The 15,000-nt window shown below is 42.2% G+C and overlaps 1 protein-coding gene across 1 annotated transcript in view; it reads right to left on the bottom strand.

Moving 5' to 3' along the window:
* LOC138947466 (protein TANC1-like) overlaps positions 1 to 15,000 on the bottom strand; it is a gene marked incomplete at its 5' end in the record, with an annotated part of 32,797 nt that overhangs the window by 13,426 nt on the left and 4,371 nt on the right. Inside the window, 10 exon segments of the mRNA XM_070318948.1 lie at positions 1,832 to 2,068; positions 2,707 to 2,938; positions 6,336 to 6,356; positions 7,756 to 8,660; positions 9,079 to 9,265; positions 9,356 to 9,573; positions 10,003 to 10,124; positions 11,019 to 11,120; positions 12,817 to 12,990; positions 13,968 to 14,303. Of these exon segments, the coding sequence (XP_070175049.1) occupies positions 1,832 to 2,068; positions 2,707 to 2,938; positions 6,336 to 6,356; positions 7,756 to 8,660; positions 9,079 to 9,265; positions 9,356 to 9,573; positions 10,003 to 10,124; positions 11,019 to 11,120; positions 12,817 to 12,990; positions 13,968 to 14,303 (2,534 nt within the window).

Genomic DNA, 15,000 nt, shown 5'->3' with positions numbered 1-15,000 from the left:
AGTGCAATTAACATTGTTACTTTTGAAGGTATGCTCATGACGTGCATCACAGCGAAATAGCAGTTCAGAAGAACGGAATTCCCATAATTAGTCCTTATTTGCTGCTTTTTTCACTGAGCTCGGAAATGATATTTTGCTTGCATTGTTATTGCTTAATTTATTAAAGCCTCTGGACAATATTCTTTGAATAAATCGTTACCCAATTCTGTTTACGTCTATCCCTTTGTTTGATAGAGTACTGTAACAAGCTATCACATTATGTCGACAAGAATGCGTCTCCATACAAGTTTTTGTCTTGATTCCATCCAGGAGGATGTAAGGCTTTAATAAAAACACTATTTCAAAGATCTCTGTCAAGATTGATTTTGTTGAAAAAAAAGGAAGTCTGTGATTGAAGATTGTGAAACCTGCCTATATATATCCACTAGGGGAAAAGTTCCAGTTTCTAAAAGGAATCAGTTTTGCATACTCTTAATTATTGTTCAAACTGCTGCTGTGGGATTTTATACTTTGAAAATGTTACATTCAGAAATGTAATGAGAAAAATACAAAAGATAAAATAAAAAAGTTTGAAAGTTGCTTAAATATTGTTGGAATAATAATGAGAAGAAAAGAGAGGGAAAAGCTCGATCAGGCTGACACGTATTTAGCATTATTCCCCCCTCTGCTTCTTTACCTCTGTAAACTTGTAGAGCTAGTTATTTTTCGATAATGACCCAGCAACCAAACAAATAACGAGCCAGCAACAGCCTGAATCCTCGATAGTGCAATGGGTTGAGAAGCTGTTCTGTTTCGGTACTACTTTTGCGACTGAAAAGTTCCGAACGCTCTATACGTACGAAATATACATCTCTGGAGCAAACAATACAAACATACCGCATTTAAATTAACAACTACAGGCCTGAACACATGAATCTCCATATAAAATCCATGAGTTAGGTTGTTTTCTGAATCTAGATCTGCCGTGCACACACCGTTCATCACAAGCAAATTCCCAAGGCAAGTAACTCATACTCTTGCCGACAAGAGTAGTTCCCCTTCTTTTAACGCAGTTTCTTCGACAACACTGACTGCAATCCGACGGTCAGTTTTCAACAATATTTCATTTTATAAACAGATCACACGCAACCAAATGAACACATCTCATCAATTTAAACAACATAAAGCGGTTTCATACACTATTTTCCCCAAAAAATTGAACTTCATACAGTAATTAACGTTGGAACACGGGTGCAAAAGTTCGTCTGCTAGTCCCATTTGACGAAAGAACATTATCTTTAGCGATACTAAAACATAAACAGAACACACAATATCTGCCTTTACCGCCACAGCAGAATAACAGCTTATCTGTGTACTTGATTTTAGTCTAAAACAGGGAAACTGACAAGAAGTGTTAACAGAATGGAATGATTTGCACGGAACTATACAACCGCGCATTAATCGATCGCCTGCGCAGGTTGACTGGTTGAGTGATTCGGATTCGATCAAACTTTCGCACAAAAACTCCTGTTTTCTTTGAATAACTGAAGAAAGGGGGAATAAAGAGGTTACACACCTCGTCTCAGTGATTATTAAAAATAATGGTCTCAGTTCGCGGTCATGAAACAGCTCGCTGAAGCTTGCATTTTTCATGATCCGCTAACTTCGACCATTATTTTTAATAATCACTGAGACTCGGCATGTAACCTCTACATCTAAACTGGACCAGACATCGAAGATAACACAGATTGTTGGAACTTTCAGTATCAAACCACAATAAAACCTGAAAACGTATGTCACACTGAAAAAGATGCAGATGAAAATAGAAAAGAATCGTCCAAAGAATTCTCACCCTAGAGTTTCGCACACATAACATGCGCATGACCTCGCGGTGACCCGAGGTGGCTGCATAGCAAAGCGGTGACATGCCAGTGTCAGAGGTCGCATTGACATCGGCCCCGAACTCCAAGAGGAGAGCCACCATGTCGGAGAAACCCTCCCTGGCCGCCACGCACAAGAGGGGAGAGTTGTTGTAGAACTCGGTCCGCACGTTGGGGTTGCCTCCCGCGAGCAGTATCAGACGACTCACCTGTAACCACGGAAACATACATAAGAGAAATGCAAAGTAAATTTACTGAATTCTTAAATGCATGCAAATGGATTTTGGACTTGTATTTTAACTGCAGATGAATGGCCAAGTACTGGTTTTTTTTTTATCTGACGTACTCTAAACATGCTTGAAGCATTTGTTTCATTGATCAAAGTACGTACTTGCTCTCTATGTGACCACGTCTAAGTGGAAAAGCAAACATTCTCCGAGATGATGAAGTTTTCTATGTCTATACTGAAGTACATACAGTTATAGCAAACAACTGTAACTGAGTCTGACAGACGAAGAAAACTACAAGAGCAGTATATGCGTTCAGATCATATGCCGATATGGAGTGTCATCTTCAAGAGTGCAGTTACTAGAATAGGTTTTAGGAACAGAACAGTCATATCATAATGTGGGAGTAAAGGACCCCTTGACTGTGAACACCTGCAAACTTATGTCACAGACACTATCCATAATTTAACACACTAACCTTGGGAAAGAACACATTTCAGTGACCTTGACAACCCACTGACCTTGACATTGGGAGAGAAGCCATTTCAGTGACCTTGACAACTTACTGACCGTGACATTGAGAAAGAAAGACATTTCAGTGACCTTGACAACCCACTGACCTTGACATTGGGAGAGAAGACGTTGCGGTGCGTGACCAAGGCCTGTGACAGACTGTGTGAGCTGAGACACATCCAGTAGGCCTGCATGTCGCGAGACGAGTAGCCTCGCTGCCGCCCCATGCTCTTGTAGATGTGCGCCTTGAGGATGTGGTGACCTAGTTCCATCGTCTTGTCCGCAGGCAGGGGTGCGCTCACCCGCGACAGGCGAAAAGCCATCAGGGCGTGTCCCAGTCTGTGGAAGAAGAGTCAGAATGATTAATGTCTGTGTGAAATGATGCTGATGCGTGAAACCAGAGTTTGTTTTAATACAGGAAACGTTACGAGATCTTTTCAGATTTAGACTAGGCACAGTTGCTCTCGTAAAAACAGTTGGGCGCACCATCTCAGATGTGACCAGACTTTGACATTGGGATAAGACCATCCCTCCACTTGGTCACATATAAAAAATGAACAGCCTTGGTAAAGATTTTTGTTGTGATTAATTAATTTCTCATAAAGCCACTGGTTGCATATTTAACAAATTATTTCATCCAACAAATTTCCACCGGGCAAATACTGCGCAACCAGGCTGTTCATTGCTGGTATGTGACCAAGTGGAAGGATCCAGGTCTTATCCCATGTCTAAGCCTAGCCTGAGATCTGTGATGGTAACCGAACTACATGTGTACGGAAGAAGGAGTATGTGTGCCCTTATAAAGGCACACAAGTGACAATTCGACGCACCATCTCCGGCCAGACATGCCGGTCTTGCCCAACAGAATACACATTCCTTACGCGCAAATTCAATCTGCTTGTATACAAGTTACCTACAGCGTTTTAAGTAAAAGAAGAAACAAATTTTCAAAGTAAGATTGAACATAAGACACAATTTAAGGCAGAAACAAAAGCAGCTTAATTAATTCACATGTTCATACCATTTTTTAAATTATGTTTTGGGGTTGAAACTTCACAACATAAACATAACTTGTGAGAAAAGGGCCACAGTGCACAACAATTAACAAACTTTTCAAAACATCAACGAGAAAACAAGATAAAATAATGTTAAAAATACAAGCTTTTTTCAGCTGAAAATTACAATACAAATGAATACATTAATTATAAAACACAACATGGAGGATAGTTATGACATGTACATCGATTTTTGAGGGGTGTTTCTGGGCCACACAAGAACTTAACACTTTCTACCCCACCTATGTTGACCAAGTTTTTTTTAGCCGAGACCAGCTGTCTTTCTTTTCTTTCTTTTCTTTATTTGGTGTTTAACGTCGTTTTCAACCACGACGACGGGATATCGCGACGGGGAAAGGGGGGAGATGGGATAGAGCCACTTGTCAATTGTTTCTTGTTCACAAAAGCACTAATCAAAAATTTGCTCCAGGGGCTTGCAACGTAGTACAATATGAGACCAGCTGTGCTGCAGCAGGTCACTCATAATTGTAGTAACTGTGTATCAACACGCTGGAATGCAGGTGTTAGATGGACGTTACAGGAAGCCACTGAAGCCAACAGTCTGAGCGGATATGTCTGGACCTGGTCAGATAGAGCCATATGAGTGAGTACAGCTATATCCGTACCTGGGAGACAATGAGTTAATTGTTGAAATGGGAGAGTACTCTGCTTAATAAGGGGAAACAACTGGTCCGCATCCGCTTCATGTCTGCTTCTCCCTGGGGGTGAATTTTAGTGTGATTCAATAACAGCTCTCATCGATGCTGTCACAAACCTTGAAATATATGTGGACTTCTTCTTCGTTCATGGGCTGAAACTCCCACGTATACATTCGTGTTTTCTGCACGAGTGGGTTTTTACGTGTATGGCTGTTTTTACCCTGCCATTTAGGCAGCCATACTCCGCCTTCGGGGGATATTTGGACAAAAGTCGTAGCGATCTCGGTAAAACTTTTTTTTTCTCAGTAAGGGCAGTCACTTATTTAATAAACTAAATATATACAAAGAAGAAAAAGTCAGAGTGAAATGTATAAGGTGTGTCTATAGATCTAACATGCAAGAGGACCTTAAATATCTGACTTCAAATGTTCCATAAATTGACCATAATATAAACAACTACAAGCCACAAAGCCAACCACCTACCCCTCTCGCAAGAAAAGTAACGTACTTAAAAAGCAGAGGCAATGAAAATAGGACATTTCTGCTCAAAAGTCTTTGAATGTCCTGTAGGCACTAATTTAAATTTAAAATTTTTTTTTAAACGGGGGTGTGTGAGAGGTAGGGTGGGCAGGGGAATGTGGGCAGGAGTGGGGTTGAGGTGAAAAAGATCATAGGGAAACATTCAAACAAAAACAGAAAAGGCTGACTTTAACTGAAAAGTTTTGCATTAATCAATGAATGGAAAACGAGGGGTAGCAATACAGCGGTACACACCATTCTGAGGTGACTGCATGTCATAACTGTGCTGTGTTTTCAAGGGGGAGGAGGGTGCAAAGGAGGATAGGGGTGGATACAACAAAGACGGGATGGGAGAACATTAACAAAATAGGGTGGAAAATTGGTCATAATGCCTCAGACTTTACCTCTAAAAGTAAAAACAACAATCCCATAATATATCTGGAATTGTAAAATTACCCTTGCTTTCTCTTATGTTTTCTGTCCTAATTAAGCGACCTCTCAGTCTGGCAGCTTCATCTGATTAAGTTTTAATTACAGGACAGTTGATGACAATCAAGCCCTAGCTCACCTATATGGGAAAACAGATTTACTCTAATCTGCAGAGAACCATATTGCAGATCTCGGAAACGCCTGCAAAACATACACAATGTTACCAGTTCTTGAACACATATTTGTTTCTACCCGCTTCTTGCAAGCTAGGTTCAAGCATTTATAATTTTGGAAAACTCGCAATGGTACACGTTACTTTGCTACGAATTTGAAATTGACAGAGTTAATGTACGCTTGCATGTCTACAGTTGCAATGAACCTATACTTATTTATTTTTCTGAAGTCGTTCCACTATTGTATCACCAAGAAAGCAAGCAAAGCTGCATTCACAAAGGCAAAAACAGAAACTTGAAGCCCAAATAAACAATTATTCAATTCATAAACAGAGGAAAAATAACACAAAAAGCAATAAACATTAGAAATGAACAAAAACAAACGGGTCAAAACTTGACAACAAAAATGTTTGTCTGCATGAAGGATAAAGTCTTAAAAAAGTTGCCAAACTAAGGCTACAAATGCACAATAAAACCTAAACTGCATACTAAAATACTTCATACTCAAAGTGTCTGAAATGTTTAAATGAATAATAGAAAAATATGCAGAGCTCTTCAACTTAGTTCTACTGCTTCTTTTATTCTTCAAAAGAAATGAGCAAAATCCCAAAATATAAAGCAATTAATACTTTGATTAAGAAGCTTGCAAAGTCAAAAGTATAACTAAAAGAAATGAAAATATTCAGTCCTCATTATGCCAAAAGATTATGAAAACTACCAGAAGTAGAAAATCAGCAGCCATGCAAGTTTTTCCTGCCATAAATGTTCCAGTAATTTAGTATGCAGCAGCCTCCAAATCTCCAAAAGTCTGGCAACATTCCGCTCAAAGAGAAAAGCAAGTTTTGGTTCCACATTCCATTCCAAGTTTAAAGCTTACACAATCTGATAACACCGTTCTCACCTGTAGTCAAATTCGGCACTGCTGCTTTGCGGAAATGAACCAAAGAAAACAGAAAGAGAGCTGAGGTCCACAACAAATGGAACAGAAACAACTGAGATGTTCCACCAAACACTAACAGCAACAGTGCATGAAAACGGAGAAATGAGTAGAAATTGAAACACCTAAAATGATACACGAAACACAAACAATAACAGTGAAAACGGAGAAACGAGTTTGATTGACAAGCGAACAAAGACATGTATACATGTACTAGTGTACACAAACTGATGATACATAAATGAATGAACACAAGATGAAAACCACAGTAACAGCGTAACAAATGAAACGCCACAGTAACAAATAAATGTAACAAATGAAACGCCACAGTAACAATTAAATGTAACAAATGAAACGCCACAGTAACAATTAAATGTAACAAATGAAATAAAACAGTCACAGAGTAACAAATCAAATGCAAGCTAGCTAGAAACTCGACTATGGCTCTACATCTGTCCCAGCAAAACTCACAAAAACTCAGCTGTCACTCACAAAATCTGCTGTCCCTCAAAAACTTAGGGTGGTGCTCATTCTTATTGACAAGGCAACAAATGAACAATACTCCATAGCACAAAGATGATCCCTTTTTGAGGTGCTCTACGCGCCACTAAAAGCGTTTTAAAGGCTCAGACTAGCTTTGAAGGTCAAAATACTTTGTAAGCATGAATCTGTACGTTTCATGCTGGTTTGACACTGATTTTACAAGCTGGCCAATCAAAAAATAAAATACAAAATCAGCCAGAGGACTATTTTAAAATGCATACTTTACCATCAAAATCAGCATCTCCTGTCAACCCTGTCTAGCTCTACTGCTGTGCCAAAAACGACTGCCAGTACCTTAGCTATACCCGACCGAGTTCTAGGCCCTCAAACCTAGACGATCACGAACTGGTCAACAAACAAAATGATGCATCCGATTCAACTCCCAACCCCATTTACAAACAATAAACGATGTTCAGAAATAACTCTTCCGGGTTTGTAATGTTTGTGAATGAGTGAATACCCTTGCTTTTAGTGAGACAAATCAGTTCAGAGACATCCTGCTTGCTGCCGCGCGGGCAGAGAAAATGTTCCCTCTTTATCTTCACCGCACTGGCAGCCAAACCCCTCACGCGGAGGTGTTTTCAGACAGGCCAGACACAGGTTGTCCCGGAAGTGAAATAATCCACACGTGCTCCTTGTCCACGTCTTTCAGACACACCCCTCGCTAGTGATTGGCCCGTGGATTGTTTTTTTCACTCAAAAGCAAGGGTAATCACTCTTTCACAACCATTACAAACCCGCCAGACTTATTTCACATGTTCAGGTCTATCGCAAACTACAGAATTCTTTTGTTTCTTAACTTTATCGCAAACTCGTCAAAACCCCTTCCCCTCCAACTCACCGTAGATCACAAAGAAACTTTGGCGTGTCGGCTTCGTCGCGGCGGATCAGCCACTCCCTGAAAGCCGGGTGGAAAAACATGTAGGTGCCGTCGCTGCGCCGGTACAGGAACCCTGACAGCACTGCCATTCTATTGCAAAACTCGTCCCACGCAATGTAGCGTGATGTGTATCCAGAGTTCACCGTCATGAAGATGGTTTCCAGGGAGAGGGGGTAGAGAGCGGCTAAACACGTGCCTAGAATGTTGGAGATACGTTCGAATGCCCTAACACTGGAGAACTTGATGTTGAAATGGAGGAGGAACACTTCCGACACGTTCACGGGGAGGATTTTGTAGTTAGAGCTTTTCATCACCAGGTGTCCGTGTTCGATAAGATCCAGCACGAGTTTGGTATACAGGAAGCACCCTTTGCTCAGCGACTGAACGTGAGAGCAGAATTTCTGCTGCGCAGCGGAGTCGAACTTGCCGTGCAGCGCCACGTTGCTGCGCAGCGCAGGACTGGAGTTGAGGCGATGATGAATGTACTCCTGCATGTCTCGTATCACAGCCTCGCTTCCACCTCCCACCCCACTACCACCACTGCTGCTGTGGCGATCTATAACCACGTGATGAAAGGGCAAAGGTCGCACGATTTCCTGCAGCACACTTTGACACCCCACCACCAGTTTCAACCACGACGGGAACTTGCTGGCGTGCCGCACCAGAAACGAGGCTATCGTGTCGCCATAGTCTGGCTTGTGGAACTCAGCCTCGTTCAGAGAGTCAATGAGAATGAGGCAACTGTCGGAGTGGATTTTTCCGCTGTTTTTCAACGTCCTGAGGGGCTCGAGAATTCCTCGCACCAATGCCACGGACGGATTCTGAACACACTCCCTCATGCTCAACAGCTGCTGTAGTTGTGGATCCTGCAACACAAAGCATTATACTACAGGTGAGTTTTCTGTCCAGGTAAAAAGACAGACAGGAAGACAAGATCATAACGCACAGTGGTGTACCTGCAATGTGAGGCCCATCCAATGAGACGACACACCTCCCATTGTCCCTATTTTCTACTTATCTACACCAAAAATGATTATAAATGCAACCAACCAAACTCAAATCTCGAACAGCATGCACACATGCACCCATCCACGCACAAAAGACACTGACACACACTGTCTTTCTCTCATCTCCCTTTCCTTTTCACACACACACACACACACACACACACACACACACACACACACACACACTCTTACCCCAATTTCCTACACATCCACTATCTCTCTCTTTCTCCAACTCCTGCTCCCCCCCCTCCCCCACACACACACATCCCTTCCTCACCTGCGTCAACAAATCCCGATAGGCCTGAAGCTGAGGTGCACGTGACAGGTACGCCCCCACACTGTGCACAAAGTCCGGCACCATGCAGGTAACGTTGTGATCCGCCTGACAGACGTGGAACCCCACCACCTGCCGCCCTAAATTCTCCAGCGATGCGTAGCTCAGGTTGCTCACCGAAGCAGAAAGATTTCCTCCCACCCCCCCTCCTCCTCCTCCCCCCACGCTCGTGCTTCCGACCGAAGTTTTTCTCGGTGAAGCGCCTGGGCGGTTGGGGTTTCCGTGGAGGGTTGAGGTTGGACTGGAATTGAACCCGTTTGCGACACCCTGGGTGTCGGGCAGTTTGGGGTGGTTGTGGCCGGCATTGGAAGAGAGGATTGCGTTGCCTTGGAAACAGCTGTAGGCGATGAGTTGTTCGATGATGGCTGTCTTTCCGCTGCCGACACCGCCGAGAAGAACCACGCCGGGATAGCGGGTAGAGCCTTCACCATTCAGCACCTGCATGTTCAGGGGGCAGAAATTGGGTTTTAAAATCTGTTCAAAATCTTTTTAGACTGCACTGGAATAGACAGCGTCCTAGTAACCATGTGATGTATCTCTGGATGGTACATTAGCTATGCATGATAAGCCCGTCCTTAATTGAGCCGAAGTCGACTTCGCAAAGTCTTTCTACTGAATATTCAGTTTCTTCAACTTAAATTCTTTTCTTCCCTAGTTCCATTACCCGACAACCATTCCAGACTTAATGCAATGTTCACCTCCCCAGCCCCCTCCCGTCACCACTCTTTCCCCATCGCTTCTACCCCTTAGCCTGACACAAAATATCAGACTCCACCCCAAACCAATTTTGTACATGTACATTTCCTGCTACCTTGACCTGTACTTGTAACAGATTTTCACTTTATTTTCTCTGAAAACTGCACCCACCATTTCCATCTCTCGAAAGACCCACTCGCGTCCCATGAAGAGCGGGCGGCCCTCGGGGTGCGGCACTTCAAAAATGATGGGCTTGAGGTGGAGCTGTGGGGGCCGGATAGGTGTGAAGCGCACTGAAAAACACAGTACAGGCATACGGATATAAGTACATGTCAGAAAGGTCAAAATTGCACTAAAAAAAACACCTAAAAAAACCCTAAAAAAACTCATCTACATACAGGTGATTACGTGTAGAAAAATAAATTTAAAAAAACAGAGATGAAAAGCTTTTCAAAACACAGTAAACGATGTAAAATATTTGGTACATGTACTTTTACTTAAAGGTACTGAACTTGTCAAATCCAGGTGCACGGAGCCCCTGGGGCTTTTAGTCATATCTCAGGCAGCTATCCGTTAGAAGAACTACCAAGTTTCCTTGACTTGCACCCAAAGAGTCAAGAACTGCGATTTTTTTACAAATTAATTTCGTACTCGGACCCGGCTGATCTTGGCCTATTTTGGGATCTAAATTTAGATCAGGTGGATCACCACATCATGCACAAAAAGACACGTCACTAGCAAACTATGTCAGATGTCATCATGAGTTTGTGTAAAACAAAATGGAGGCCGGAATCACTCAGTTGAATCGAACTCCGACCAAACACCACGTAATAACTAGGTTAATTTATGCACTCGCGTGAACAAGAAACTGTCGAGCTTCACAGATGTCGTCGTTGGGTAGTTTTGGGTTTGTTTTACTACCATAGGAGGATTTTTGAACTGTAAATGCACTCAGCTGCAACAAAAACGCAAAACAAAGGCTGTGAGCTGCACTGTGCCTTTAAAGAGCAAATAAAAAAAATTCAAAAACTAGCAAAACAAACCAATAAATCATAACCATCACCTAATTATTTCAACCTCTTTTACATACTTCTACAACAAATAATATCACAGCCACCAAATCAACCCAACTCTATCATACTACTTAGGGAGAGACCTGGATGAAGCTAGTCTGACGTATCTCTCACCTCTACCATCAGCGGTGGCGATGGTTGCCCGTGCAGACCTGCGTAAAGATGACCGTCGCTTGCCAAAGAGAGGCAACTCTTCTATTGCACCTGGCATGGAGGCTGAAAGGGGGAAATAACAAACACCAAAAATTGAAAACCACCATGACCGCAAAAGAAAAGACAGAAGAGGAAAATAATAGTGAAAATGTGGCAATGTGAGGATGCCAGTTACTGCGGAGGATTAAGGGCGTTCCCTTTGAAAACAACTGGCATAAAAAGTGGAGGAGAAAAGGGAGCCTTTCTCTGGATGGCCATCACTCCTTTACAAATAAAAAGAAAAAAGAGAAGGATTAGCTAAGGCCAAAAAACAAAAATAGTCTGTTTACGGTAACCCGACCGACCCTATTTTTTCGCGGTTTTTTTTGGCATTTGGGGAAAAAAAAAAAAAAAAAAAATAAAAAAATAAAAAAAAATAAAAATATGGTTTTTTGGAAAAAAAAAAAAAAAAAAAAAAATCCCGACCTACCGACCCTATTTTTTGGGCCTATGTTACCGTAAACAGACCTTTTTTTTTTTGGGCCTAAGAAAACAAACAAACAACTTCAGCTGGTCTTCAAAGGTCAACCAATTTCCACATTCAATCCTCTCAAAGACAAAAAGACCCCATAAAACAAACAAAAGACCACAATTAAACACCCATAGAACTTCCAATCACTTCCAAGGTGTCTGGGATAGATGACTACCACTGTGCAGCATCAACTTCTTCTTCTTCTTCTTTGTTCATGGGCTTAGACTCCCACGCTCACTCATGTTTTTAGCACAAGTGGATTTTTACGTGTATGACCGTTTTTACCCCGCCATTCAGGCAGCATACGCTGATTTCGGGGGAGCCATGCTGGGTATTTTCGTGTTTCTATAAACCACCAAACTCTGACATGGATTACAGGATCTTTTCAGTGCGCACTTGGTCTTATTTGTGCTTGCGTGTACACACGAAGGGGGATAAGTCACTAGTAGGTCTGCACATAAGTTGACCTGGGAGATCGGATTAACTAAAATTGGTTATAAAATCAGTGAGATTTGTGACATCCCTTGGGAGACGACGACATCATCATCATCATCATCATTATCATAGTTATCATTATCATCATCATCATCACATGTATGAAGTTGCTGTGATGAGTCATATCAATGAATCAATATGAGGCTTATATCGCGCGTATTCCGTGGGTACAGTTCTAAGCGCAGGGATTTTTTAATCTTTTTTAATTTTTTTTAAATTAAAAAAAAAAAAAAATTTTTTTTATTTTTTTTTATGCAATTTATATCACGCACATATTCAAGGCGCAGGGATTTATTTATGCCGTGTGAGATGGAATTTTTTTACACAATACATCACGCATTCACATCGGCCAGCAGATTGCAGCCATTTTGGCGCATATCCTACTTTTCACGGCCTATTATTCCAAGTCACACGGGTATTTTGGTGGACATTTTTATCTATGCCCATACAATTTTGCCAGGAAAGACCCTTTTGTCCATCGTGGGATCTTTAACGTGCACACCCCAATGTAGTGTACACGAAGGGACCTCGGTTTTTCGTCTCATCCGAAAGACTAGCACAAGGGGGGAGAAAATTGCTAACGCCCTGACCCAGGGTCGAACTCGCAACCTCTCGCTTCCGAGCGCAAGTGCGTTACCACTCGGCCACCCAGTCCACATATGCGGACTATTGTGATGTACCTGCACTTATCAAAAATACCAAACTATCTGAACTTAACTCTCTCTAACAAACCATCATCATGATGACACTCACTAGTGATGGAATGGGGTCGCTGCGTGGTGGCCTGAGGACTGACGCTGTGTGATGTACTGGTACTCATCAGAGAGACCATGCTGTCCGAACTCATTTCGCGACTGCCGACCGGGTTCAGGCCGGGGTGGTGGTAGGGGGGTTTGGGTATCCCGTACTGCTCACTGCCTGACGACACTGCAAAATGGATATAGATGTTGGTTAAACATCAAAACTTGAAAAAAAACCAAAAACAAAAACAAAAAAAAACAACTTGATATAATCAGAGGCAATCTATTGCCTCGCTTGTGTCTTCCCTGTAAGCGGCTCAACATTTTGTCAGATAAGTTTTGTCTAATTAGTGTTTGTCTGTGCACTAAAAGACCGCTGGGTCCATACATCTGTGAATGTCATGTTCTGCTTTGTCAATAATTAAACGTTCCAACAACAACAGCAATTAGTTTCGGTAAATTCTTTATCAAATTTTTGTCAGAGTCTCTGACTTCATCAGGATGGTAAGGATAGATGTTAATCATAATCAGAAATCCAAGAAGAACGCAGAAGAGTTTAGATTTTGCCCCTCTAATAAGTGTTTTCTTCAATATTCTGAGTGAAACAAAACAGGAAACTGGGTGTAGCCTTAAACCTCACAGAGACATGAAACACAAGCTCATAATAGAGAAATGCTTTTCAGGCGGATGTGCTCGGGAGCAAGTCACTGTCGAACTCAACTTGAGACTACATTTAGTGAAAACAGGAGACCAGCATCCCAGGCTTGCAATAGATCAACCAAAATTACAATATTGGAAAGCGAAACTGCATCATAGCATGTGTTACTGTAAAATCAAATCAAAATTAACCAGCCTGAGGTGAATTTTCATTTAGCTAAAATTAACCGCAGTTTATATATAAACTCCACAGATAAAAATATAACCATAAGATATAGCAATTGATTTTACCAATGAGTAGCCTGGAGAAGCCTCCCTTGTCTTTTTGTTTTGGTTTGTCAGTCGTTAAATGTGAATCGTTACTCTGCAGATCTTCTTTTCGTTCTGTCTTCTTTTTTCTGTGTTTAGTGCCTGAGGAAGACCCCAGTGGTCGAAACGTCGCCCTTTGTTATTGGTATCGTCTTCGTCAAACACGTGAGTACAGTATTGTTTGGTCTTTTAATTTACCAGTGAGTGTAGACATGGGGCTGGTGTCGGACAATCCTTTTTCCGGCGTGTTGTCGTTACTGGAGGACAAAGACGACACACTGGTGAACGTCTGATCCGTCTGGTTTGCCATGTGAAGCGGCAGCGTAGAGGGATGATGGGATTGCCGCAAACCGGTGTAACCTGGTTCCGTCTGGTTGGCGGTGCTTGGCGGGATTGGTGGGGGAGCACCGGGGTGGTGCTGAGCGCCATGGAGACGGTCTGTTGGTGCCAGCCGGTCGCCTAGCAACAGTCCCAGTCTCATCATCAGGTCGTTCTGAGCCACGTCAGGGGGTGGAGGCGGTGGGCTGTCCTCACCTGGTGAAAGAGAAGGACAGGTGTGTTAATTAAGTCACAGGGTACTAACTGTAATCATGAACAGTACACAAGACATTTGAATAATTTTTCAAATCATGCTTGAAGCACGTCAAAATTGCAGACAACTTTAAAATAAAGTTGACTATGATGAAGGTAAGATGTATAAAGACATCGATCATGAAGACAGAACACTGTACCTGTGAATGTTGTGTTTGGTCCATTACCTCACCTTTCTTGTCTCTTCTTTCAATGTACAGTGGAACCCCCGATTTAAAACTCCCTCCTTTTGAAGACCCGATTGTCTCAGATTTTTGGAGGTCTTAAAAGGGGGGTTCCAATGTCCTACGGTTAGTGGGGGATATAGGTAAGTGGGGGATATAGGTGAGTGGGGGATATAGGTAAGTGGGGGATATAGGTGAGTGGGGGATATATATCCGAGTGACGCAACAGCACTATTCATGCACAGACACGATGTACTGAGTCAGCAAAACATTTGCATCTTGCTGTGTTTTATTCTTCGTGATCTTTTCTTCTTCGTGATCTTTTCTCAGCCTAGCATAATGTCCATCTCATCAAAGCAGTGAGCCATAAAGCCAGGACAGTGAAAACTGTGCTAATTAGAAGCGACATGGCCAACCTTGCACAGTGGAACCCCACTTTTAAGACCTAAACAAATCTAAGAAAATTAGGTCTTAAA

The sequence above is a fragment of the Littorina saxatilis genome, linkage group LG14, assembly GCF_037325665.1.
Source record: "Littorina saxatilis isolate snail1 linkage group LG14, US_GU_Lsax_2.0, whole genome shotgun sequence".
Classification (NCBI taxonomy): domain Eukaryota; kingdom Metazoa; phylum Mollusca; class Gastropoda; order Littorinimorpha; family Littorinidae; genus Littorina; species Littorina saxatilis.
Note: the sequence above shows the minus strand (reverse complement) of the source record. Positions and strands in the feature narration are given on the sequence as shown.